The following is a 27,084-nucleotide window of genomic DNA, read 5'->3' on the forward strand; positions in this document are numbered from 1 at the left end:
GAATAGCATAGCACTGTTAGAATAGTGAGTTAAAATAGCATAGCACGGTTAGAATAGTGAGTTAAAATAGCATAGCACGGTTAGAATAGTGAGTTAAAATAGCATAGCACGGTTAGAATAGTGAGTTAAAATAGCATAGCACGGTTAGAATAGTGAGTTAGAATAGAATAGCACTGTTAGAATAGTGAGTTAGAATAGTGAGATAGAATAGCAGAGCACGGTTAGAATAGTGAGTTAGAATAGAATAGCACTGTTAGAATAGTGAGAGAGAATAGCATAGCACTGTTAGAATAGTGAGTTAAAATAGCATAGCACTGTTAGAATAGTGAGTTAGAATAGCATAGCACTGTTAGAATAGCAGAGTACTGTTAGAATAGCAGAGCACTGTTAGAATAGTGAGATAGAATAGAATAGTGAGTTAGAATAGCAGAGCACTGTTAGAATAGTGAGATAGAATAGCAGAGCACTGTTAGAATAGTGAGTTAGAATAGACTATTCCTACTGTTTGATTCTGGAGGTGAAGAGGCCCAATCCAATGACAATAGATGATCAATGTGTTCACCCCACTCCTTGAATGACTGAAATAAGACCACTTACTGCTGTAAACTCATGATGGACAACCTGGTTCCTTGTTTGGACAGCCTGGTTCCTGCGTGTTTGGACAGCCTGGTTCCTTCCCTGGTTCCTGCGTGTTTGGACAGCCTGGTTCTTTCCCTGGTTCCTGCATTGTCCATGCGTGTTTGGAGCCTGGTTCCAGCATTGTCCATGCGTGTTTGGACAGCCTGGTTCCAGCATTGTCCATGCGTGTTTGGACAGCCTGGTTCCAGCATTGTCCATGCGTGTTTAGACAGCCTGGTTCCAGCATTGTCCATGCGTGTTTAGACAGCCTGGTTCCAGCATTGTCCATGCGTGTTTAGACAGCCTGGTTCCAGCATTGGCCATGCGTGTTTAGACAGCCTGGTTCCAGCATTGGCCATGCGTGTTTAGACAGCCTGGTTCTGTCCCTGGTTCCAGCATTGTCCATGCGTGTTTGGACAGCCTGGTTCTTACCCTGGTTCCAGCATTGTCCATGCGTGTTTGGACAGCCTGGTTCTTACCCTGGTTCCAGCATTGTCCATGCGTGTTTGGACAGCCTGGTTCTTACCCTGGTTCCAGCATTGGCCATGCGTGTTTGGACAGCCTGGTTCTGTCCCTGGTTCCAGCATTGTCCATGCGTGTTTGGACAGCCTGGTTCTTACCCTGGTTCCAGCATTGTCCATGCGTGTTTGGACAGCCTGGTTCTGTCCCTGGTTCCAGCATTGTCCATGCGTGTTTGGACAGCCTGGTTCTTACCCTGGTTCCAGCATTGTCCATGCGTGTTTGGACAGCCTGGTTCTGTCCCTGGTTCCAGCATTGTCCGTGCATTTCCACCCTTTAGAGCAGTGGTTCCCAGACTGTGGGTCTGGACCCCCCTATGGTTTCCACTCTTTAGAGCAGTGGTTCCCAGACTGTGGGTCTGGACCCCCCTATGGTTTCCACTCTTTAGAGCAGTGGTTCCCAGACTGTGGGTCTGGACCCCCTATGGTTTCCACTCTTTAGAGCAGTGGTTCCCAGACTGTGGGTCTGGACCCCCTATGGTTTCCACTCTTTAGAGCAGTGGTTCCCAGACTGTGGGTCTGGACCCCCTATGGTTTCCACTCTTTAGAGCAGTGGTTCCCAGACTGTGGGTCTGGACCCCCCTATGGTTTCCACTCTTTAGAGCAGTGGTTCCCAGACTGTGGGTCTGGACCCCCCTATGGTTTCCACTCTTTAGAGCAGTGGTTCCCAGACTGTGGGTCTGGACCCCCCTATGGGTTGTGGTGTTACACATCATTTCATTATTATACCGTACAATTCTTAAAATGGGTCACAGGAGCCCAGACTCAAATCTACATTGTCTGTTTTGAGTTACATTTTGGTCAGAGTTCCCCCCCCACCCATGGTTAGGTTGACTCAGACACCTCAATTGGTGGGTCAGGAAGCATAGTGGACACAGGCACAGCTGTTGGACAGGTTTAGCACTGAGAGGGGGTGGGTTGGGGTGAGGTAGAGACAGGCGAGGACACCTTCCATTTCCATATAGGAGAAGATATATAGAGAGAAAGCTGTGGAACAATACCACACACACACACACACCATTAGCAGTCTTCACTGCACAACTGATTATAAAACATACAAGTCTAATTATGTAGAGCAGTGACGAAGAAGGAAATAATCTTTAAATCAGAGCCATTTTTTAAAAAACTTTTTTTTTTTTAAAAAAGACAATTAAGTGACCAATTACATTAAAAACATCTGAACCTTTTAAAATGTCTGGACATTATTGGACACCTTTAAGCGTCATGTGACTTGAAGGGGGGGGTCGTGATAGGTCAATGTGAACGATACAATAGGAATTAAATGTCTTCTGCATATAATAATACACATTACAAATATAAAACGTTTACATAAACGAGAGAAACGTCCTTTAAGGGGGGAGCAGCTGGTAGTTGAAGCAGCAAGCGTCACCTTGGACCGTAGAGAAGTGCCACACAGATAGGTTTAGAACATTCTGGAAACTTTACCCAAATTCCCCCAGAAATGTCGGTTGGAAGATAGCCGGAATTAAGAGGGAATAAGCAGAACACACCGAAATCCTTTTAAAACTGCGATTTCTGGAAAATGTGTGTTTTTTTGTAAGCCGCACACACAGACCAAACATGTAGTACATTCAGTCACTTTATACAGTCATATCATTTCTTAAGAAGAAAAACAACCTTCAGGTGCATCACTGGTATTAAACATCAGGCTGGTGACAATTATTACAAAAATATATATTTTTTTTAAGATCACCATTACCCATGATGCACCACACAGGAAAGTACAGTCAGCAAAAAAAAAAAAAACTGGCTTCCATTTTGAACGTCGTTTTATTTTGTACATATTCAGCTCTGTGCAGTGGAATACAACTGTTTGAATGTAAAAAGGTCATTCTGGAAATGGGAAGGAGAGTAAAGCAGAAAGTATCTAAACATTTAAAAAACTACCCACGTTTGACTACCCAAACAACAACCTGACTTGAACTTCAAAAAAATACTGGGTAGGTCCCCAAATGGCACCCCAGTCACCATAACGCTCGAGTCAAAAGTAGTGCACTACATAGGGAATAGGGTGCCATTTGGGGACGAACTCTGGTGGGGGGGCAGGAAAGCATATTGTTGGACACACACACCTACGAAAAACACCCCATCCTCGGTGTTGTCCAGAACGAGAGGGGAAACAAAAAAAAGAACAAAACTTTCCAAGAAAACACATTTGTAATAAAGCTCTTTCTTTCTGACCTCACGTTCCCTTTAAACAATGATTATACCACTAAAATAAACCAGGACATTCTGACAGCTGCTTGTTGTTGTTGTTTGTTTTAAAGCACAAAGTTAAGGCACAACCAGGTCAATAACTGCTGCAGGGGGGACAGGACTGCACCAGGTTAATTACCAGGTCAATAACTGCTGCAGGGGGGACAGGACTGCACCAGGTTAATTACCAGGTCAATAACTGCTGCAGGGGGGACAGGACTGCACCAGGTTAATTACCAGGTCAATAACTGCTGCAGGGGGGACAGGACTGCACCAGGTTAATTACCAGGTCAATAACCGCTGCAGGGGGGACAGGACTGCACCAGGTTAATTACCAGGTCAATAACTGCTGCAGGGGGGACAGGACTGCACCAGGTTAATTACCAGGTCAATAACCGCTGCAGGGGGGACAGGACTGCACCAGGTTAATTACCAGGTCAATAACCGCTGCAGGGGGACAGGACTGCACCAGGTTAATTACCAGGTCAATAACTGCTGCAGGGGGGACAGGACTGCACCAGGTTAATTACCAGGTCAATAACTGCTGCAGGGGGGACAGGACTGCACCAGGTTAATTACCAGGTCAATAACCGCTGCAGGGGGGACAGGACTGCACCAGGTTAATTACCAGGTCAATAACTGCTGCAGGGGGGACAGGACTGCACCAGGTTAATTACCAGGTCAATAACTGCTGCAGGGGGGACAGGACTGCACCAGGTTAATTACCAGGTCAATAACCGCTGCAGGGGGGACAGGACTGCACCAGGTTAATTACCAGGTCAATAACCGCTGCAGGGGGACAGGACTGCACCAGGTTAATTACCAGGTCAATAACCGCTGCAGGGGGACAGGACTGCACCAGGTTAATTACCAGGTCAATAACCGCTGCAGGGGGACAGGACTGCACCAGGTTAATTACCAGGTCAATAACTGCTGCAGGGGGACAGGACTGCACCAGGTTAATTACCAGGTCAATAACTGCTGCAGGGGGACAGGACTGCACCAGGTTAATTACCAGGTCAATAACTGCTGCAGGGGGGACAGGACTGCACCAGGTTAATTACCAGGTCAATAACCGCTGCAGGGGGGACAGGACTGCACCAGGTTAATTACCAGGTCAATAACCGCTGCAGGGGGACAGGACTGCACCAGGTTAATTACCAGGTCAATAACTGCTGCAGGGGGACAGGACTGCACCAGGTTAATTACCAGGTCAATAACTGCTGCAGGGGGACAGGACTGTACCAGGTTAATTACCAGGTCAATAACTGCTGCAGGGGGACAGGACTGCACCAGGTTAATTACCAGGTCAATAACCGCTGCAGGGGGACAGGACTGCACCAGGTTAATTACCAGGTCAATAACCGCTGCAGGGGGACAGGACTGCACCAGGTTAATTACCAGGTCAATAACTGCTGCAGGGGGACAGGACTGCACCAGGTTAATTACCAGGTCAATAACTGCTGCAGGGGGGACAGGACTGTACCAGGTTAATTACCAGGTCAATAACTGCTGCAGGGGGGACAGGACTGCACCAGGTTAATTACCAGGTCAATAACTGCTGCAGGGGGGACAGGACTGTACCAGGTTAATTACCAGGTCAATAACCGCTGCAGGGGGGACAGGACTGCACCAGGTTAATTACCAGGTCAATAACTGCTGCAGGGGGGACAGGACTGCACCAGGTTAATTACCAGGTCAATAACTGCTGCAGGGGGGACAGGACTGCACCAGGTTAATTAAAACACGTTTTATTTTATAAATGTGCATCATTTTGTACAATTTACAGCAACCCCACGTTCAACTTCACCCCCCCCCCAACACAATATACAAATAATCTTAATGGTGGCGATTCCTTTGATCTTGAAGCATTATGAATGTGTTGATAGTTTGACGACAACATAAAATCCAGCTCACGTGCAAATCATTCAGGACTTTACAGTCTCCATTTAGACACAACAGGGGGGGGGGGCTTTGTACTTTAAACTAAAAACAATGTTTAAATTATTGTGAATCAGCTTATTTCTTATTATATCTTATTCTTTCTTATTTCTTTCTTATTTCTGCATCAACGTTAAAACACTGTTTTATTTTCCGCGTTACACATCTCTAAAAACACACAACGGGTTTCTCTCTCCGCATCATATCTGACACGACTATAATAATATTACATGAGGTCTGCGTTTAATCAACAACAACGGTACAATTAAAGAACCAACAAAACAAGTCTAAATGACTTTCAACATGGCAGGAAGAAAAGTGTTCGCTCGCGTCCAAAAAATGAACCCTATTCCCTATATAGTGCACTACTATAGACCAGAGCCCTATTCCCTATATAGTGTACTACTATAGACCAGAGCCCTATTCCCTATATAGTGCACTACTATAGACCAGAGCCCTATTCCCTATATAGTCCACTACTATAGACCAGAGCCCTATTCCCTATATAGTGTACTACTATAGACCAGAGCCCTATTCCCTATATAGTACACTACTATAGACCAGAGCCCTATTCCCTATATAGTGCACTACTATAGACCAGAACCCTATTCCCTATATAGTGTACTACTATAGACCAGAGCCCTATTCCCTATATAGTGCACTACTTTAGACCAGGGCTCATAGGGTAGTGCATTACTTTAGACCAGGACCCATAGGGGTAGTGCACTACTATAGACCAGGGCCCATAGGGGTAGTGCACTACTATAGACCAGGGCCCATAGGGGTAGTGCACCACTTTAGACCAGGACCCATAGGGGTAGTGCACTACTTTAGACCAGGGGCCCATAGGGGTAGTGCACTACTTTAGACCAGGGGCCCATAGGGGTAGTGCACTACTTTAGACCAGGGGCCCATAGGGGTAGTGCACTACTTTAGACCAGGGGCCCATAGGGGTAGTGCATTACTTTAGACCAGGGGCCCATAGGGGTAGTGCACTACTTTAGACCAGGGACCCATAGGGGTAGTGCACTACTTTAGACCAGGGCCCCATAGGGGTAGTGCACTACTTTAGACCAGGGGCCCATAGGGGTAGTGCACTACTTTAGACCAGGGGCCCATAGGGGTAGTGCACTACTTTAGACCAGGGACCCATAGGGGTAGTGCACTACTTTAGACCAGGGACCCATAGGGGTAGTGCACTACTTTAGACCAGGGCTGCTTGAGGGAGGAAAAATACTTAAAATGGCCGCCAATATAGAGTTAAGACAGAAAACCAAAGAAGCCAAAAAATACAAAATGGACGACTGACTGATCGCCCACGTTATCAGCCCCCATCTTCTCTAAACTCCTTTCAATCGAAGACGTAGGCCCCCCGGGGGGGATTGCACCAACACCACCTGCCAAAACCACTGTCTCGCAACAAGTTATCCTCCCAATCTCTCACAAACGCTTCCACTTCTGGGTACAGAATCTGATGCAGTCAGTATGTTAAAAGAGTGTTGTAGCTAGTAGGCAGGAGAAGAGAGAGAGAAAAGAAAAGAGAGCTTGTGGTTTTTTCTTTATTGATACAGATCATTCAAAAGGAAGCCACCGCCACCAGCCTGCCTTTCCTCCGCCGGCTCGACTAAAAACTAACGAAAATGCAATAAGGGATTACATTCTCCAGGAAATAAACATCCAGATTATTGGTATAAATTCAAAAGCTTAAATAGAGGCTTTAACTTTAACCTGCACCATAAAGCAATTTCAATGTATAGCCCCCAACTCAACTCCTTGAAAAATCATGGGGCCAGTCTCGTTAAAAAAAGGGGGATGGAGGGAGGAGAGGATGGAGGGAGGAGAGGATGGAGGGAGGAGAGGATGGAGGGGGAGGAGGCAAAAAATTAAATAGTGTCAGCACGGGAGGAGAGGATGGAGGGAGGAGAGGATGGAGAGAGGAGAGGATGGAGGGAGGAGAGGATGGAGGGAGGAGAGGATGGAGGGAGGAGAGGATGGAGGGAGGGGGAGGAGAGGATGGAGGGAGGAGAGGATGGAGAGAGGAGAGGATGGAGGGAGGAGAGGATGGAGGGAGGAGAGAAAGAAGTGGGGGGGTTGTTTCCCTCTCATATATATTTTTAAATATGCCATTAGAACGAAATGGAAGTTTTGTTTCCTTGTTTAAATCCATAAAGTTTGTAATACAAAAAAAAAAAGAACAAAAAAATTAAATAGTGTCAACGGGGCACCAGCGAATCACACATCTCCAGCTTTCTCACACAAAGCTCAGACCACGCCCCCCCACCCTCCTAGTCTCCTATCTCCCAGCCCATTGGTTGTTCAAGTGGTCTTCCAAAGTTTTGTTTTCAAAACTCTGATTGGTCTTTACAACAAAAAAACACTGCAGGACTGTCAGTCTAAAGCCTCCCACCACTCCTGTGGTCCAGACAGGTTGTGGACAACCAACAGTCAAGTCCCACTTAAAAGAGAAAACAAAGCCCTGTTTGTTGAGATGGTTCGACCCAGCCCTGTGAGTTGAGACAGACGGTTCCACCCAGCCCTGTTTGTTGAGATGGTTCCACCCAGCCCTGTGAGTTGAGACAGACGGTTCCACCCAGCCCTGTTTGTTGAGACGGTTCGACCCAGCCCTGTGAGTTGAGACGGTTCCACCCAGCCCTGTGAGTTGAGACGGTTCGACCCAGCCCTGTGAGTTGAGACGGTTCCACCCAGCCCTGTGAGTTGAGACGGTTCGACCCAGCCCTGTGAGTTGAGACGGTTCCACCCAGCCCTGTGAGTTGAGACGGTTCCACCCAGCCCTGTGAGTTGAGACGGTTCCACCCAGCCCTGTGAGTTGACGGTTCCACCCAGCCCTGTGAGTTGAGACGGTTCCACCCAGCCCTGTGAGTTGAGACGGTTCCACCCAGCCCTGTTTGTTGAGACGGTTCGACCCAGCCCTGTGAGTCGAGACATACGGTTCCACCCAGCCCTGTTTGTCGAGACAGACGGTTCCACCCAGCCCTGTGAGTCGAGACATACGGTTTACCCAGCCCTGTGAGTCGAGACAGACGGTTCCACCCAGCCCTGTGAGTCGAGACAGACGGTTCCACCCAGCCCTGTGAGACAGACGGTTCCACCCAGCCCTGTGAGACAGACGGTTCCACCCAGCCCTGTGAGACAGACGGTTCCACCCAGCCCTGTGAGACAGACGGTTCGACCCAGCCCTGTGAGACAGACGGTTCCACCCAGCCCTGTGAGACAGACGGTTCCACCCAGCCCTGTGAGTTGAGACAGACGGTTCCACCCAGCCCTGTGAGTTGAGACAGAGTTCCACCCAGCCCAGACAGACGGTTCCACCCCCAGCCCAGCCCTGTGAGACAGACGGTTCCACCCAGCCCTGTGAGTCGAGACAGACGGTTCCACCCAGCCCTGTGAGTCGAGACAGACGGTTCCACCCAGCCCTGTGAGTCGAGACAGACGGTTCCACCCCAGCCCTGTGAGTCGAGACAGGCGGTTCCACCCCAGCCCTGTGAGTCGAGACAGGCGGTTCCACCCAGCCCTGTGAGTCGAGACAGACGGTTCCACCCAGCCCTGTGAGTCGAGACAGACGGTTCCACCCAGCCCTGTGAGAGCCCTGCCCTGTGAGACAGACGGTTCCACCCAGCCCTGTGAGACAGACGGTTCCACCCAGCCCTGTGAGACAGACGGTTCCACCCAGCCCTGTGAGACAGACAGACGGTTCCACCCAGCCCTGTGAGACAGACGGTTCCACCCAGCCCTGTGAGTCGAGACAGACGGTTCCACCCCCTGCCCTGTGAGTTCCACCCAGCCCTGTGAGACAGACGGTTCCACCCAGCCCTGTGAGACAGACGGTTCCACCCAGCCCTGTGAGTCGAGACAGACGGTTCCACCCAGCCCTGTGAGACAGACAGACGGTTCCACCCAGCCCTGTGAGAGACAGACGGTTCCACCCAGCCCTGTGAGTCAGACAGACGGTTCCACCCAGCCCTGTGAGTCGAGACAGACGGTTCCACCCAGCCCTGTGAGACAGACGGTTCCACCCAGCCCTGTGAGTCGAGACAGACGGTTCGACCCAGCCCTGTGAGTCGAGACAGACGGTTCCACCCAGCCCTGTGAGTCGAGACAGACGGTTCCACCCAGCCCTGTGAGTCGAGACAGACGGTTCCACCCAGCCCTGTGAGTCGAGACAGACGGTTCCACCCAGCCCTGTGAGTCGAGACAGACGGTTCCACCCAGCCCTGTGAGTCGAGACAGACGGTTCCACCCAGCCCTGTGAGTCGAGACAGACGGTTCCACCCAGCCCTGTGAGTCGAGACAGAGCCCACCCAGCCCTGTGAGTCGAGACAGACCCAGTTCCACCAGCCCTGTGAGTCGAGACAGACGGTTCCACCCAGCCCTGTGAGTCGAGACAGACGGTTCGACCCAGCCCTGTGAGTCGAGACAGACGGTTCACCCAGCCCTGTGAGTTGAGACAGACGGTTCACCCAGCCCTGTGAGTCGAGACAGACGGTTCGACCCAGCCCTGTGAGTCGAGACAGACGGTTCCACCCAGCCCTGTGAGTCGAGACAGACGGTTCCACCCAGCCCTGTGAGTCGAGACAGACGGTTCGACCCAGCCCTGTGAGTCGAGACAGACGGTTCGACCCAGCCCTGTGAGTCGAGACAGACGGTTCGACCCAGCCCTGTGAGTCGAGACAGACGGTTCGACCCAGCCCTGTGAGTCGAGACAGACGGTTCGACCCAGCCCTGTGAGTCGAGACAGACGGTTCCACCCAGCCCTGTGAGTCGAGACAGACGGTTCCACCCAGCCCTGTGAGTCGAGACAGACGGTTCGACCCAGCCCTGTGAGTCGAGACAGACGGTTCGACCCAGCCCTGTGAGTCGAGAGACGGTTCGACCCAGCCCTGTGAGTCGAGACAGACGGTTCCACCCAGCCCTGTGAGTCGAGACAGACGGTTCCCCAGCCCTGTGAGTCGAGACAGACGGTTCCACCCAGCCCTGTGAGTTGAGACAGACGGTTCCACCCAGCCCTGTGAGTTGAGACAGACGGTTCCACCCAGCCCTGTGAGTTGAGACAGACAGTTCAACCCAGCCCTGTGAGTCGAGACAGACGGTTCAACCCAGACCTGTCAGGGCTGGTGTGGTGGTATCTGTGGGGTTCAGGGAGAGAGGACGCTGGGGTAATCTGCCCCCCCTCAGGAGAAGCCTAGAGAGTTCGTGTTAGAGCTGCTGTGGTGGGGTTGAGGGAGAGGGGAGGCTGGGGTAATCTAACCCCCCCCCTCCCTCAGGAGAAGCCTAGAGAGTTAGTGTCAGGGCTGGTGTGGTGGGGTTGAGGGAGAGAGGAGGCTGGGGTAATCTGCCCCCCCCCCCTCAGGAGAAGCCTAGAGAGTTCGTGTTAGAGCTGCTGTCAGGGCTGGTGTGGTGACGTAGTCTGGACATGGTGTTCATGTAGGTGTTCGAGGGCTTCAGGGAGGTGGTACAGCCCTGGGCCTGAGGGAAACGCTGGTGGTAACGGTCCAGACGCAGGTACTTCACCGTCACCAGCTTACCTGGGAGGGGGGGCAGTAGGTAGGGAGGAGGGGGGCAGTAGGTAGGGAGGGGGGGGCAATAGGTAGGGAGGGAGAGAGAGACGGTAGGGAGGAGGGAGAGACGGTAGGGAGGAAGGGGTGAGACGGTAGGTAGGGGAGGGAGAGACGGTAGGGAGGGAGGGAGAGACGGTAGGGAGAGAGAGGGACGGTAGGGAGAGAGAGAGGGACGGTAGGGAGGGAGGGAGAGAGAGACGGTAGGGAGGGAGGGAGAGAGACCCTGTAGGGAGAGAGAGAGAGGGACAGTAGGGAGGAGGGAGGGAGAGACGGTAGGTGGGGAGAGAGAGAGACGGTAGGGAAGGAGGGAGGGAGGACGGTAGGGAGGAGGGAGAGACGGTAGGTGGGGAGAGAGAGAGACGGTAGGGAGGGAGGCAGAGAGAGACGGTAGGGAGGGAGGGAGAGACGGTAGGGAGGGAGGGAGAGACAGTAGGGAGGGAGGGAGAGAGAGACGGTAGGGAGAGAGAGAGGGACGGTAGGGAGGGAGAGAGAGACAGTAGGGAGGGAGAGAGAGACAGTAGGGAGGGAGAGAGAGACGGTAGGGAGGGAGAGAGAGAGACGGTAGGTAGGGAGGGAGGGAGAGAGAGACGGTAGGTAGGGAGGGAGGGAGACGGTAGGGAGGGAGGGAGAGAGAGACGGTAGGGAGAGAGAGACGGTAGGGAGAGAGAGACGGTAGGGAGGGAGGGAGAGAGAGACGGTAGGTAGGAGGAGGGGGAGAGAGACGGTAGGGAGGGAGGGAGAGAGAGACGGTAGGGAGGGAGGGAGAGAGAGACGGTAGGGAGGGAGGGAGAGAGAGAGAGAGACGGTAGGGAGGGGGAGGGAGAGAGAGACGGTAGGTAGGGAGGGAGGGAGAGAGAGACGGTAGGTAGGGAGGGAGGGAGAGAGAGACGGTAGGTAGGGAGGGAGGGAGAGAGAGACGGTAGGTAGGGAGGGAGGGAGAGAGAGACGGTAGGTAGGGAGGGAGGGAGAGAGAGACGGTAGGTAGGGAGGAGGGAGAGACGGTAGGTGGGGAGAGAGAGAGAGACGGTAGGGAGGGAGGGAGAGAGAGACGGTAGGGAGGGGGGAGAGACGGTAGGGAGGAGAGGGAGAGAGTAGGGAGGGAGGGAGAGAGAGAGACGGTAGGGAGGGAGGGAGAGAGAGACGGTAGGGAGGGAGGGAGAGAGAGACGGTAGGAGGGGAGGGAGAGAGAGACGGTAGGGAGGGAGGGAGAGAGAGACGGTAGGGAGGGAGGGAGAGAGAGACGGTAGGTGGGGAGAGGAGAGAGAGAGACGGTAGGTGGGGAGAGAGAGAGACGGTAGGGAGGGAGAGAGAGACGGTAGGGAGGGAGGGAGAGACGGTAGGGGGAGGGAGAGAGAGACGGTAGGGAGGGAGGGAGAGAGAGACGGTAGGGAGGGAGGGAGAGAGAGACGGTAGGGAGGGAGGGAGAGAGAGAGACGGTAGGGAGGGAGGGAGAGAGAGACGGTAGGGAGGGGGAGAGAGAGACGGTAGGGAGGGAGGGAGAGACGGTAGGGAGGAGGGAGAGAGAGACGGTAGGTGGGGAGAGAGAGAGAGACGGTAGGGAGGGAGGGAGAGAGAGACGGTAGGGAGGGGAGGGAGAGACGGTAGGGAGGGAGAGAGAGACGGTAGGGAGGGAGGGAGAGAGAGACGGTAGGGAGGGAGGGAGAGAGAGACGGTAGGGAGGGAGGGAGAGAGAGACGGTAGGGAGGGAGGGAGAGAGAGACGGTAGGGAGGGAGGGAGAGAGAGACGGTAGGGAGGGAGGGAGAGAGAGACGGTAGGGAGGGAGGGAGAGACGGTAGGTAGGGAGAGAGAGAGACGGTAGGGAGGGAGAGAGAGACGGTAGGGAGGGAGAGAGAGACGGTAGGGAGAGAGAGAGACGGTAGGGAGGGAGAGACGGTAGGTAGGAGGGAGGGAGAGACGGTAGGTAGGGAGGGAGAGAGAGACGGTAGGGAGAGGGAGAGACGGTAGGGAGGGAGAGACGGTAGGTAGGGAGGGAGGGAGAGACGGTAGGTAGGGAGGGAGAGAGAGACGGTAGGGAGGAGGGAGAGACGGTAGGGAGGGAGAGAGAGACGGTAGGGAGGGAGGGAGAGAGAGACGGTAGGTGGGGAGAGAGAGAGACGGTAGGTGGGGAGAGAGAGAGACGGTAGGGAGGGAGGGAGAGAGAGACGGTAGGGAGGGAGGGAGAGAGAGACGGTAGGGAGGGAGGGAGAGAGGGACGGTAGGGAGGGAGGGAGGAGAGAGGGACGGTAGGGGAGGGAGGGAGGGAGGGAGGGAGAGAGGGACGGTAGGGAGGAGGGAGGGAGAGACGGGAGGGAGGGAGAGCGAGACGGGAGGGAGGGAGAGCGAGACGGGAGGGAGGGAGGGAGAGAGAGAAGGTAGGGAGGGAGAGAGAGACGGAGAGAGGAGAGACGGTAGGGAGGGAGAGAGAGACGGTAGGGAGGGAGAGAGACGGTAGGGAGGGAGAGAGACGGTAGGGAGGAGAGAGAGAGAGAGGTAGGTAGGGAGAGAGAGACGGTAGGTAGGGAGAGAGAGACGGTAGGTGGGGAGAGAGAGAGACGGTAGGTAGGGAGGGAGAGAGAGAGACGGTAGGGAGAGAGACAGACGGTAGGGAGAGAGAGAGACGGTAGGGAGGGAGAGAGAGACGGTAGGTAGGGAGGGAGAGAGAGACGGTAGGGAGGGAGGGAGAGAGAGACGGTAGGGAGGGAGGGAGAGAGAGACGGAGGGAGAGAGAGACGGTAGGGAGGGAGGGAGAGAGAGACGGTAGGGAGGGAGGGAGAGAGAGACGGTAGGGAGGGAGGGAGAGAGAGACGGTAGGGAGGGAGGGAGAGAGGGACGGTAGGGAGGGAGGGAGGAGAGAGGGGGGGGTAGGGGAGGGAGGGAGGGAGGGAGAGAGGGACGGTAGGGAGGAGGGAGAGACGGGAGGGAGGGAGAGCGAGACGGGAGGGAGGGAGAGCGAGACGGGAGGGAGGGAGGGAGAGAGAGAAGGTAGGGAGGGAGAGAGAGACGGTAGAGAGGGAGAGACGGTAGGGAGGGAGAGAGACGGTAGGGAGGGAGAGAGACGGTAGGGAGGGAGAGAGACGGTAGGGAGGGAGAGAGAGAGACGGTAGGTAGGGAGAGAGAGACGGTAGGTAGGGAGAGAGAGACGGTAGGTGGGGAGAGAGAGAGACGGTAGGTAGGGAGGGAGAGAGAGAGACGGTAGGGAGAGAGACAGACGGTAGGGAGAGAGAGAGACGGTAGGGAGGGAGAGAGAGACGGTAGGTAGGGAGGGAGAGAGAGACGGTAGGGAGGGAGGGAGAGAGAGACGGTAGGGAGGGAGGGAGAGAGAGACGGAGGGAGAGAGAGACGGTAGGGAGGGAGGGAGAGAGAGACGGTAGGGAGGGAGGGAGAGAGAGATGGTAGGTAGGGAGGGAGGGAGAGAGGGTAGGGAGGGAGGGAGAGAGGGACGGTAGGGAGGGGAGGGAGAGAGGGACGGTAGGGAGGGAGGGAGGGAGGGACGGTAGGGAGGGAGGGAGAGAGGGACGGTAGGGAGGGAGGGAGGGACGGTAGGGAGGGAGGGAGAGAGAGAGAGGGAGGGAGGAGAGAGGACGGTAGGGAGGGAGGGAGGGAGGGAGAGAGGGACGGTAGGGAGGGAGGGAGGGACGGTAGGGAGGGAGGGAGAGAGAGAGACGTTAGGGAGGGAGAGCGAGACGGGAGGGAGGGAGGGAGAGAGAGAAGGTAGGGAGGGAGAGAGAGACGGTAGGGAGGGAGGGAGAGAGAGACGGTAGGGAGGGAGGGAGAGAGGGACGGTAGGGAGGGAGGGAGGGAGGAGAGAGGGACGGTAGGGAGGGAGGGAGGGACGGTAGGGAGGGAGGGAGAGAGAGACGTTAGGGAGGGAGAGCGAGACGGGAGGGAGGGAGGGAGAGAGAGAAGGTAGGGAGGAGAGAGAGACGGTAGGGAGGGAGGGAGAGAGAGACGGTAGGGAGGGAGGGAGAGAGAGACGGTAGGTAGGGAGGGAGGGAGAGAGAGACGGTAGGTAGGGAGGGAGAGAGAGACGGTAGGTAGGGAGGGAGAGAGAGAGACGGTAGGTAGGGAGGGAGGGAGAGAGAGACGGTAGGTAGGGAGAGAGCGAGAGACAATGAAAACCAACCATGTGACTAAATCTCTTAAATCCTTCCTATTTTATCCGGTATCAATGACCACAGCCCCACATGAATAGTAGTACAAAATGCTATTGGCTCAAAGTTAGCAAACAAGGGCTATTGGTTTTGATCCAGGTGGTGAGATAAAATGGTCAACAATAAGGAAGTCAGCAGGTAACAACAAGGTTCATTAGAGGACGGAAGGACAACGAAGGACAAACAAAGACTAGTGTGTTGTGGCTAAAGTCATTTAAAATATATTAAAAAAGTGAATTTACCATCGAACCAGGAGCCATGTAGCGCCTTGAAGGCTTTCCCTGAGTGTTCTGCTGACAGACACTTCACATAGACACATCCCTGGAGAGAGAGGAGAGAGGAGAGAGGAGAGAGAGAGAGGAGAGAGAGGAGAGAGAGGAGAGAGAGAGGAGAGAGAGGAGAGAGAGAGGAGAGAGAGGAGAGAGAGAGGAGAGAGAGAGGAGAGAGAGAGGAGAGAGATTAACAATCTCTTCTATCACAGGTTATAGACACATCCCTGGAGAGAGAGGAGAGAGAGAGGAGAGAGAGAGGAGAGAGAGAGGAGAGAGAGGAGAGAGAGAGGTTAACAAGCTCTTCTATCACAGGTTATAGACACATCCCTGGAGAGAGAGAGGTTAACAAGCTCTTCTATCACAGGTTATAGACACATCCCTGGAGAGAGAGGAGAGAGAGAGGTTAACAAGCTCTTCTATCACAGGTTATAAACACATCCCTGGAGAGAGAGGAGAGAGAGAGGTTAACAAGCTCTTCTATCACAGGTTATAGACACAGCCCTGGAGAGAGAGGTTAACAAGCTCTTCTATCACAGGTTATAGACACATCCCTGGAGAGAGAGGAGAGAGGTTAACAAGCTCTTCTATCACAGGTTATAAACACATCCCTGGAGAGAGAGGAGAGAGAGAGGTTAACAAGCTCTTCTATCACAGGTTATAGACACATCCCTGGAGAGAGAGGAGAGAGGTTAACAAGCTCTTCTATCACAGGTTATAAACACATCCCTGGAGAGAGAGGAGAGAGAGAGGTTAACAAGCTCTTCTATCACAGGTTATAGACACATCCCTGGAGAGAGAGGAGAGAGGTTAACAAGCTCTTCTATCACAGGTTATAAACACATCCCTGGAGAGAGAGGAGAGAGAGAGGTTAACAAGCTCTTCTATCACAGGTTATAGACACATCCCTGGAGAGAGAGGAGAGAGAGAGGTTAACAAGCTCTTCTATCACAGGTTATAAACACATCCCTGGAGAGAGAGGAGAGAGAGAGGTTAACAAGCTCTTCTATCACAGGTTATAGACACATCCCTGGAGAGAGAGGAGAGAGAGGTTAACAAGCTCTTCTATCACAGGTTATAAACACAGCCCTGGGGAGAGACGAGAGAGAGAAGTTAACAAGCTCTTCTATCACAGGTTATAGACACATCCCTGGAGAGAGAGGAGAGAGAGGTTAACAAGCTCTTCTATCACAGGTTATAAACACAGCCCTGGGGAGAGACGAGAGAGAGAAGTTAACAAGCTCTTCTATCACAGGTTATAGACACATCCCTGGAGAGAGAGGAGAGAGGTTAACAAGCTCTTCTATCACAGGTTATAGACACAGCCCTGGAGAGAGAGGTTAACAAGCTCTTCTATCACAGGTTATAGACACATCCCTGGAGAGAGAGGAGAGAGGTTAACAAGCTCTTCTATCACAGGTTATAAACACATCCCTGGAGAGAGAGGTTAACAAGCTCTTCTATCACAGGTTATAGACACATCCCTGGAGAGAGAGGAGAGAGAGAGGTTAACAAGCTCTTCTATCACAGGTTATAGACACATCCCTGGAGAGAGAGGTTAACAAGCTCTTCTATCACAGGTTATAGACACATCCCTGGAGAGAGAGGAGAGAGAGAGAGGTTAACAAGCTCTTCTATCACAGGTTATAGACACATCCCTGGAGAGAGAGGAGAGAGGTTAACAACCTCTTCTATCACAGGTTATAAACACAGCCCTGGAGAGAGAGGAGAGAGAGAGGTTAACAAGCTCTTCTATCACAGGTTATAAACACATCCCTGGAGAGAGAAGTTAACAAGCTCTTCTATCACAGGTTATAGACACAGCCCTGGAGAGAGAAGTTAACAAGCTCTTCTATCACAGGTTATAGACACAGCCCTGGAGAGAGAAGTTAACAAGCTCTTCTATCACAGGTTATAGACACAGCCCTGGAGAGAGAAGTTAACAAGCTCTTCTATCACAGGTTATAGACACATCCCTGGAGAGAGAGGAGAGAGAGGTTAACAAGCTCTTCTATCACAGGTTATAGACACAGCCCTGGAGAGAGAGGTTAACAAGCTCTTCTATCACAGGTTATAAACACCAGGTCAGTGGATATATAACCAGATGGCTGTTGGTTCCACCTGGTCAGTGGATATATAACCATATGGCTGTTGGTTCCACCTGGTCAGTGGATATATAACCAGATGGCTGTTGGTTCCACCTGGTCAGTGGATATATAACCAGATGGCTGTTGGTTCTACCTGGTCAGTGGATATATAACCAGATGGCTGTTGGTTCTACCTGGTCAGTGGATATATAACCATATGGCTGTTGGTTCCACCTGGTCAGTGGATATATAACCATATGGCCCACCTGGTCAGAGATATATAACCAGAAGCCTGTTGGTTCCACCTGGTCAGTAGATATATAACCAGATGGTCTGGATATGGTTCCATGGCTGTTGGTTCTAGGTCAGTGGATATATAACCAGATGGCTGTTGGTTCCACCTGGTCAGTGATATATAACCAGATGGCTGTTGGTTCCACCTGGTCAGTGATATATAACCAGATGGCTGTTGGTTCCATGGTCATGGATATATAACCACGTGGCTGTTGGTTCCATCAGGTCAGTGGATATATAACCACGTGGCTGTTGGTTCCATCAGGTCAGTGGATATATAACCATATGGCTGTTGGTTCCATCAGGTCAGTGGATATATAACCAGATGGCTGTTGGTTCTACCTGGTCAGTGGATATATAACCAGATGGCTGTTGGTTCTACCTGGTCAGTGGATATATAACCATATGGCTGTTGGTTCCACCTGGTCAGTGGATATATAACCAGATGGCTGTTGGTTCTACCTGGTCAGTGGATATATAACCAGATGGCTGTTGGTTCCACCTGGTCAGTGGATATATAACCATGTGGCTGTTGGTTCCACCTGGTCACCGGATATATAACCAGACGGCTGTTGGTTCCACCTGGTCAGTGGATATATAACCAGATGGCTGTTGGTTCCACCTGGTCACTGGATATATAACCAGACGGCTGTTGGTTCCACCTGGTCAGTGGATATATAACCAGATGGCTGTTGGTTCTACCTGGTCAGTGGATATATAACCAGATGGCTGTTGGTTCCACCTGGTCAGTGGATATATAACCATGTGGCTGTTGGTTCCACCTGGTCAGTGGATATATAACCAGATGGCTGTTGGTTCCACCTGGTCACTGGATATATAACCAGACGGCTGTTGGTTCCACCTGGTCAGTGGATATATAACCAGATGGCTGTTAAAGTGTTAAATCAAAAATGTTACATTTGAGATTCTTCAAACTAGGCACCCTCTGCTTTGATGACAGCTTTGCACACTCTTGGCATTCTCTCAACCAGCTTCATGAGGTAGTCATCTGGAATGCATTTCAATGAACAGGTGTGCCTTGTTCTCTTAGTGCGTTTGAGCCAAACAGTTGTGTTGTGATCAGGTAGGGGTGGTATACAGAAGATAGCCCTATTTGGTAAAAGAATAGAGAGCCGCTTGGAACACAGCCATTGCTTGATATAACAGCTGTGACAGACACTCACCTCTCTGGAGTTCTTGTCGACAGCGATGTGGACGATGCCGTCGTTGTCACAACACTTCTCCAAGATGGCCTCGTGGATGGCCAGATGCCAGTTTTCACCAACCTCCCTGTTACAAACACACACATACGTAAAGGGGTCAGATGTCATCTAGAAGTCCGAACCCACCTCTAACCTGGTAGTCAAGAACACACAGGTAGGATAGGACAGTACATGTGGCACATGCATGTGTCATTCCACTGGGATAGCGGTTCCATCACTGGACAATCTCACATGCAAACAGACACTTCCAGCCCAGGGAAGACACTTGATACAATATACATCCACATCTGAGAGGGAGTCTGCCAACGTTCACATCTAAGAGAGAGTCTGCCGACGCCCACGAGAGAGTCTGCCGACGCCCACGAGAGTCTGCCGACGCCCACGAGAGAGTCTGCCGACGCCCACGTCCAAGAGAGAGTCTGCCGACATCCTCGTCCAAGAGAGAGTCTGCCGACGTCCTCGTCCAAGAGAGAGTCTGCCGACGTCCTCGTCCAAGAGAGAGTCTGCCGACGTCCACGTCCAAGAGAGAGTCTGCCGACGTCCAAGAGAGAGTCTGCCGACGTCCAAGAGAGAGTCTGCCGACGTCCAAGAGAGAGTCTGCCGACGTCCAAGAGAGAGTCTGCCGACGTCCAAGAGAGAGTCTGCCGACGTCCAAGAGAGAGTCTGCCGACGTCCAAGAGAGAGTCTGCCGACGTCCAAGAGAGAGTCTGCCGACGTCCAAGAGAGAGTCTGCCGACGTCCAAGAGAGAGTCTGCCGACGTCCAAGAGAGAGTCTGCCGACGTCCACGTCTAAGAGAGAGTCTGCCGACGTCCTCGTCTAAGAGAGAGTCTGCCGACGGCCTCGTCTAAGAGAGAGTCTGCCGACGGCCACGTCTAAGAGAGAGTCTGCCGACGTCCAAGAGAGAGTCTGCCGACGTCCAAGAGAGAGTCTGCCGACGTCCAAGAGAGAGTCTGCCGACGTCCAAGAGAGAGTCTGCCGACGTCCACGTCTAAGAGAGAGTCTGCCGACGTCCACGTCTAAGAGAGAGTCTGCCGACGTCCACGTCTAAGAGAGAGTCTGCCGACGGCCTCGTCTAAGAGAGAGTCTGCCGACGGCCACGTCTAAGAGAGAGTCTGCCGACGGCCACGTCTAAGAGAGAGTCTGCCGACGGCCACGTCTAAGAGAGAGTCTGCCGACGGCCACGTCTAAGAGAGAGTCTGCCGACGGCCACGTCTAAGAGAGAGTCTGCCGACGGCCACGTCTAAGAGAGAGTCTGCCGACGGCCACGTCTAAGAGAGAGTCTGCCGACGGCCACGTCTAAGAGAGAGTCTGCCGACGTCCACGAGAGAGTCTGCCGACGCCCACGAGAGAGTCTGCCGACGCCCACGAGAGAGTCTGCCGACGCCCACGAGAGAGTCTGCCGACGCCCACGAGAGAGTCTGCCGACGCCCACGAGAGAGTCTGCCGACGCCCACGAGAGAGTCTGCCGACGCCCACGAGAGAGTCTGCCGACGCCCACGAGAGAGTCTCCGACGCCCACGAGAGAGTCTGCCGACGCCCACGAGAGAGTCTGCCGACGCCCACGAGAGAGTCTGCCGACGCCCACGAGAGAGTCTGCCGACGCCCACGAGAGAGTCTGCCGACGCCCACGAGAGAGTCTGCCGACGCCCAAGAGAGAGTCTGCCGACGCCCAAGGGAGAGTCTGCCGACGCCCAAGGGAGAGTCTGCCGACGCCCAAGAGAGAGTCTGCCGACGCCCAAGAGAGAGTCTGCCGACGCCCAAGAGAGAGTCTGCCGACGCCCAAGAGAGAGTCTGCCGACGTCTAAGAGAGTCTGCCGACGTACACCCAAACAAGGGCACTGCGTTCATCCACCTCTGGCCTGCTCGCCTCCCTACCACTGAGGAAGTACAGTTCCCGCTCAGCCCAGTCAAAACTGTTCGCTGCTCTGGCCCCCCAATGGTGGAACAAACTCCCTCACGACGCCAGGACAGCGGAGTCAATCACCACCTTCCGGAGACACCTGAAACCCCACCTCTTTAAGGAATACCTAGGATAGGATAAAGTAATCCTTCTCACCCCCCTTAAAAGATTTAGATGCACTATTGTAAAGTGGCTGTTCCACTGGATGTCATAAGGTGAACGCACCAATTTGTAAGTCGCTCTGGATAAGAGCGTCTGCTAAATTACTTAAATGTAAATGTAAATGTCCACGTCTAAGAGAGAGTCTGCCGACGTCCTCGTCTAAGAGAGAGTCTGCCGACGTCCACGTCTAAGAGAGAGTCTGCCGACGGCCACGTCTAGGAGAGAGTCTGCCGACGGCCACGTCTAAGAGAGAGTCTGCCGACGGCCACGTCTAAGAGAGAGTCTGCCGACGGCCACGTCTAAGAGAGAGTCTGCCGACGGCCACGTCTAAGATAGAGTCTGCCGACGGCCACGTCTAAGAGAGAGTCTGCCGACGGCCACGTCTACGAGAGAGTCTGCCGACGGCCACGTCTACGAGAGAGTCTGCCGACGGCCACGTCTACGAGAGAGTCTGCCGACGGCCACGTCTACGAGAGAGCCTGCCGACGGCCACGTCTACGAGAGAGCCTGCCGACGGCCACGTCTAAGAGAGAGCCTGCCGACGGCCACGTCTAAGAGAGAGCCTGCCGACGGCCACGTCTACGAGAGAGCCTGCCGACGGCCACGTCTACGAGAGAGCCTGCCGACGGCCACGTCTACGAGAGAGCCTGCCGACGTCCGGGGAGCCTGCCGACGTCCGAGAGGGAGCCTGCCGACGTCCGAGAGGGAGCCTGCCGACGTCCGAGAGGGAGCCTGCCGACGTCCGAGAGGGAGCCTGCCGACGTCCGAGAGGGAGCCTGCCGACGTCCGAGAGGGAGCCTGCCGACGTCCGAGAGGGAGCCTGCCGACGTCCGAGAGGGAGCCTGCCGACGTCCGAGAGGGAGCCTGCCGACGTCCGAGAGGGAGCCTGCCGACGTCCGAGAGGGGAGCCTGCCGACGTCCGAGAGGGAGCCTGCCCGGCGTCCGAGAGGGAGCCTGCCGACGTCCGAGAGGGAGCCTGCCGACGTCCGAGGGGAGCCTGCCGACGTCCAAGAGGGAGCCTGCCGACGTCCTCGTCCAAGAGGGAGCCTGCCGACGTCCTCGTCCAAGAGGGAGCCTGCCGACGTCCTCGTCCAAGAGGGAGCCTGCCGACGTCCTCGTCCAAGAGGGAGCCTGCCGACGTCCTCGTCCAAGAGGGAGCCTGCCGACGTCCTCGTCCAAGAGGGAGCCTGCCGACGTCCTCGTCCAAGAGGGAGCCTGCCGACGTCCTCGTCCAAGAGGGAGCCTGCCGACGTCCTCGTCCAAGAGGGAGCCTGCCGACGTCCTCGTCCAAGAGGGAGCCTGCCGACGTCCTCGTCCAAGAGGGAGCCTGCCGACGTCCTCGTCCAAGAGGGAGCCTGCCGACGTCCCTCGTCCAAGAGGGAGCCTGCCGACGTCCTCGTCCAAGAGGGAGCCTGCCGACGTCCTCGTCCAAGAGGAGCCTGCCGACGTCCTCGTCCAAGAGGGAGCCTGCCGACGTCCTCGTCCAAGAGGGAGCCTGCCGACGCCCTCGTCCAAGAGGGAGCCTGCCGACGTCCTCGTCCAAGAGGGAGTCTGCCGACGTCCTCGTCCAAGAGGAGTCTGCCGACGTCCTCGTCCAAGAGGGAGTCTGCCGACGTCCTCGAGGGAGTCCCGAAGAAGGGGAGTCTGCCGACGTCCTCGTCCAAGAGGGAGTCTGCCGACGTCCTCGTCCAAGAGGGAGTCTGCCGACGTCCTCGTCCAAGAGGGAGTCTGCCGACGTCCTCGTCCAAGAGGGAGTCTGCCGACGTCCTCGTCCAAGAGGGAGTCTGCCGACGTCCTCGTCCAAGAGGGAGTCTGCCGACGTCCTCGTCCAAGAGGGAGTCTGCCGACGTCCTTCGTCAAGAGGGAGTCTGCCGACGTCCTCGTCCAAGAGGGAGTCTGCCGACGTCCTCGTCCAAGAGGGAGTCTGCCGACGTCCTCGTCTAAGAGGGAGTCTGCCGACGTCCTCGTCTAAGAGGGAGTCTGCCGACGTCCTCGTCTAAGAGGGAGTCTGCCGACGTCCTCGTCTAAGAGGGAGTCTGCCGACGTCCACGTCTAAGAGGGAGTCTGCCGACGTCCACGTCTAAGAGAGTCTGCCGACGTCCACGTCTAAGAGAGTCTGCCGACGTCCACGTCTAAGAGAGTCTGCCGACGTCCACGTCTAAGAGAGTCTGCCGACGTCCACGTCTAAGAGAGTCTGCCGACGTCCACGTCTAAGAGAGTCTGCCGACGTCCACGTCTAAGAGAGTCTGCCAACGTCTAAGAGAGTCTGCCGACGTCCATGTCTAAGAGAGAGTCTGCTGACGTCCACATCTAATAGTCTGCCAACGTCCACATCTATGATAGTGTCTGCTGATACCGACATGCAAAGAGAGCGTTTTAGTCCCCTGACAAGTACATGCTCATCCCTAACCCCGACAGAACCTTAAAGACTGATGGTGAACACATGGACTTAGTAAACACCCTCTGGTACTCACATGGACTTAGTAACACCCTTTGGTACTCACATTGACTTAGTAACACCCTTTGGTACTCACATGGACTTAGTAACACCCTTTGGTACTCACATGGACTTAGTAACACCCTCTGGTACTCACATTGACTTAGTAACACCCTTTGGTACTCACATTGACTTAGTAACACCCTCTGGTACTCACATGGACTTAGTAACACCCTCTGGTACTCACATTGACTTAGTAACACCCTCTGGTACTCACATGACTGGATCAAACATGTTTCTGATCTTCAGACACGGTGTTAAACTGTTGGGGGGAGAGTTCCTCCTGTCCAGAGGGAACGCTGAGAGAAGAGAGACAGACAGGAAAGAGACGTTCGATGGAGAAAAAGACAGGAAATGTGTTAGATGGACGAAAGACGGACAAGAGACGCTAGATGGACAGTATAACAGCAGGGAAGAAACATTTTCTTATTTCTGACATGAAACTACACGACCAAAAAAGTACGTGGACACCTGCTCATCGAACATCACATTTCGTAACCATGGGTATTAATAGGGAGTTGGTAGTGCCCTACGTAGGGAACAGGGTGCCATTTGGGAGCACACTAGGAATGGGGGACGGGTTAGTTACCTTTGCCCTGCCAGACTTTGGAGGGGATGAGTGAGATCTGGTCGCAGCTCAGAGAGGGCTGGAGCCACCTCCACACCAGGAAGTCGGCTCCGCCAATCCGCTGAGACTCTGTCCTGATACGGCTCTCATTGGCTGAGAGGAAGGTCACAGCCCGGTCCCAGACCTTCTTCAGCTTCTTTCTGGAATGGTAGAATAGAAACGAACAGTCATTATGACTAGCTTGTCTCTAAATGGTAGAATAGAAACTAACATAGCTTGTCTCTAAATGGTAGAATAGAAACTAACATAGCCTGTCTCTAAATGGTAGAATAGAAACTAACATAGCTGGTCTCTAAATGGTAGAATAGAAACTAACATAGCTTGTCTCTAAATGGTAGAATAGAAACGAACATAGCTTGTCTCTAAATGGTAGAATAGAAACTAACATAGCTTGTCTCTAAATGGTAGAATAAAAACGAACATAGCTTGTCTCTAAATGGTAGAATAGAAACGAACATAGCTTGTCTCTAAATGGTAGAATAGAAACGAACATAGCTTGTCTCTAAATGGTAGAATAGAAACGAACAGTCATTATGACTAGCTTGTCTCTAAATGGTAGAATAGAAACTAACATAGCTTGTCTCTAAATGGTAGAATAGAAACTAACATAGCTTGTCTCTAAATGGTAGAATAGAAACAAACATAGCTTGTCTCTAAATGGTAGAATAGAAACAAACATAGCTTGTCTCTAAATGGTAGAATAGAAACGAACATAGCTTGTCTCTAAATGGTAGAATAGAAACGAACATAGCTTGACTAAATGGAGGTTAGTACTCACCTGTCCTGGGGTTGGACCAGGGAGTCTCTGACGTGAGGGATGAGCAGGTAGGAGGTTAGTACTCACCTGTCCTGGGGTTGAACCAGGGAGTCTCTGACGTGAGGGATGGGCAGGTAGGAGGTTAGTACTCACCTGTCCTGGGGCTGAACCAGGGAGTCTCTAACGTGAGGGACGGGCAGGTAGGAGGTTAGTACTCACCTGTCCTGGGGCTGAACCAGGGAGTCTCTAACGTGAGGGACGGGCAGGTAGGAGGTTAGTACTCACCTGTCCTGGGGCTGAACCAGGGAGTCTCTGACGTGAGGGATGGGCAGGTAGGAGGTTAGTACTCACCTGTCCTGGGGCTGAACCAGGGAGTCTCTAACGTGAGGGATGGGCAGGTAGGAGGTTAGTACTCACCTGTCCTGGGGTTGAACCAGGGAGTCTCTGACGTGAGGGATGGGCAGGTAGGAGGTTAGTACTCACCTGTCCTGGGGTTGAACCAGGGAGTCTCTGACGTGAGGGATGGACAGGTAGGATGTTAGTACTCACCTGTCCTGGGGTTGGACCAGGGAGTCTCTAACGTGAGGGATGGGCAGGTAGGAGGTTAGTACTCACCTGTCCTGGGGCTGAACCAGGGAGTCTCTGACGTGAGGGATGGGCAGGTAGGAGGTCAGTACTCACCTGTCCTGGGGCTGAACCAGGGAGTCTCTGACGTGAGGGATGGGCAGGTAGGATGTTAGTACTCACCTGTCCTGGGGCTGAACCAGGGAGTCTCTGACGTGAGGGATGAGCAGGTAGGAGGTTAGTACCCACCTGTCCTGGGGCTGAACCAGGGAGTCTCTGACGTGAGGGATGGGCAGGTAGGAGGTTAGTACTCACCTGTCCTGGGGCTGAACCAGGGAGTCTCTGACGTGAGGGATGGGCAGGTAGGAGGTTAGTACTCACCTGTCCTGGGGTTGAACCAGGGAGTCTCTGACGTGAGGGATGGGCAGGTAGGAGGTTAGTACCCACCTGTCCTGGGGCTGAACCAGGGAGTCTCTGACGTGAGGGATGGGCAGGTAGGAGGTTAGTACCCACCTGTCCTGGGGCTGAACCAGGGAGTCTCTGACGTGAGGGATGGGCAGGTAGGGCTGGAGGTCATTGTTCTCCTGACAGGACGCGTTGTGGATCCTCAGAACACCTATGATTCTCTCCACCATGTCATACATGGGCCTGGTCTCCTCTTCCTCTCTCCTCCAACGATCTTCATGGGGTTGAATACACCCCACACCAGACCAATCACTAGAGATGGGAGAGAGGAGGTTAGATTAGATACCTGTCCTGGGGAATACACCACCAGACCAATCACTAGAGAGAGATAGATACTTCATATAGTAGAATACACCCCACACCAGACCAATCACTAGAGAGAGGTTAGATACTTCATAGGGTAGTACACCCCACACCAGACCAATCACTAGAGAGAGGTTAGATACTTCCACCTGTCCTACACCTCACACCAGACCAACCACTAGAGAGAGGTTAGATTAGATACTTCATTAGTTACACCTGACACCAGACCAATCACTAGAAGAGAAGGTTAGATTAGATACTTCATATAGTAGAATACACCTCACACCAGACCAATCCACCATGTCATGTGCCTAGAGAGAGAAGGTTAGATTAGATACTTCATGTAGTAGAATACACCCCACACCAGACCAATCACTAGAGAGAAGGTTAGATTAGATACTTCATATAGTAGAATACACCCCACACCAGACCAACCACTAGAGAGAGAAGGTTAGATTAGATACTTCATATAGTATAATACACCCACACCAGACCAATCACTAGAGAGAGAAGGTTAGATTAGATACTTCATATAGTAGAATACACCCCACACCAGACCAATCACTAGAGAGAGAAGGTTAGATTAGATACTTCATATAGTAGAATACACCCCACACCAGACCAATCACTAGAGAGAGAGTTAAATTAGATACTTCATATAGTAGAATACACCTCACACCAGACCAATCACTAGAGAGAAGGTTAGATACTTCATATAGTAGAATACACCTCACACCAGACCAATCACTAGAGAGAAGGTTAGATACTTCATATAGTAGAATACACCCCACACCAGACCAATCACTAGAGAGAGGTTAGATACTTCATATAGTAGAATACACCTCACACCAGACCAATCACTAGAGAGAGGTTAGATACTTCATATAGTAGAATACACCCCACACCAGACCA

The 27,084-nt window shown here is 53.1% G+C and overlaps 1 protein-coding gene across 1 annotated transcript; it reads right to left on the reverse strand.

Moving 5' to 3' along the window:
• Window positions 1–10,252: 10,252 nt before the first annotated feature.
• LOC135572747 (inner nuclear membrane protein Man1-like) lies at window positions 10,253–26,077 on the reverse strand. Its single transcript, XM_065021182.1, has 6 exons — window positions 25,918–26,077; window positions 24,045–24,223; window positions 23,673–23,754; window positions 18,857–18,962; window positions 15,265–15,343; window positions 10,253–10,837 (listed from the first exon to the last, which is right to left on the reverse strand). The coding sequence occupies exons 1-6, from the start codon at window positions 26,046–26,048 to the stop codon at window positions 10,659–10,661; spliced, it is 756 nt and encodes a 251-aa protein (XP_064877254.1). The 5' UTR covers window positions 26,049–26,077; the 3' UTR covers window positions 10,253–10,658.
• Between the last annotated feature and the right edge of the window lie 1,007 nt (window positions 26,078–27,084).

Source organism: Oncorhynchus nerka, linkage group LG8 (assembly GCF_034236695.1).
Source record: "Oncorhynchus nerka isolate Pitt River linkage group LG8, Oner_Uvic_2.0, whole genome shotgun sequence".
Taxonomy (NCBI): domain Eukaryota; kingdom Metazoa; phylum Chordata; class Actinopteri; order Salmoniformes; family Salmonidae; genus Oncorhynchus; species Oncorhynchus nerka.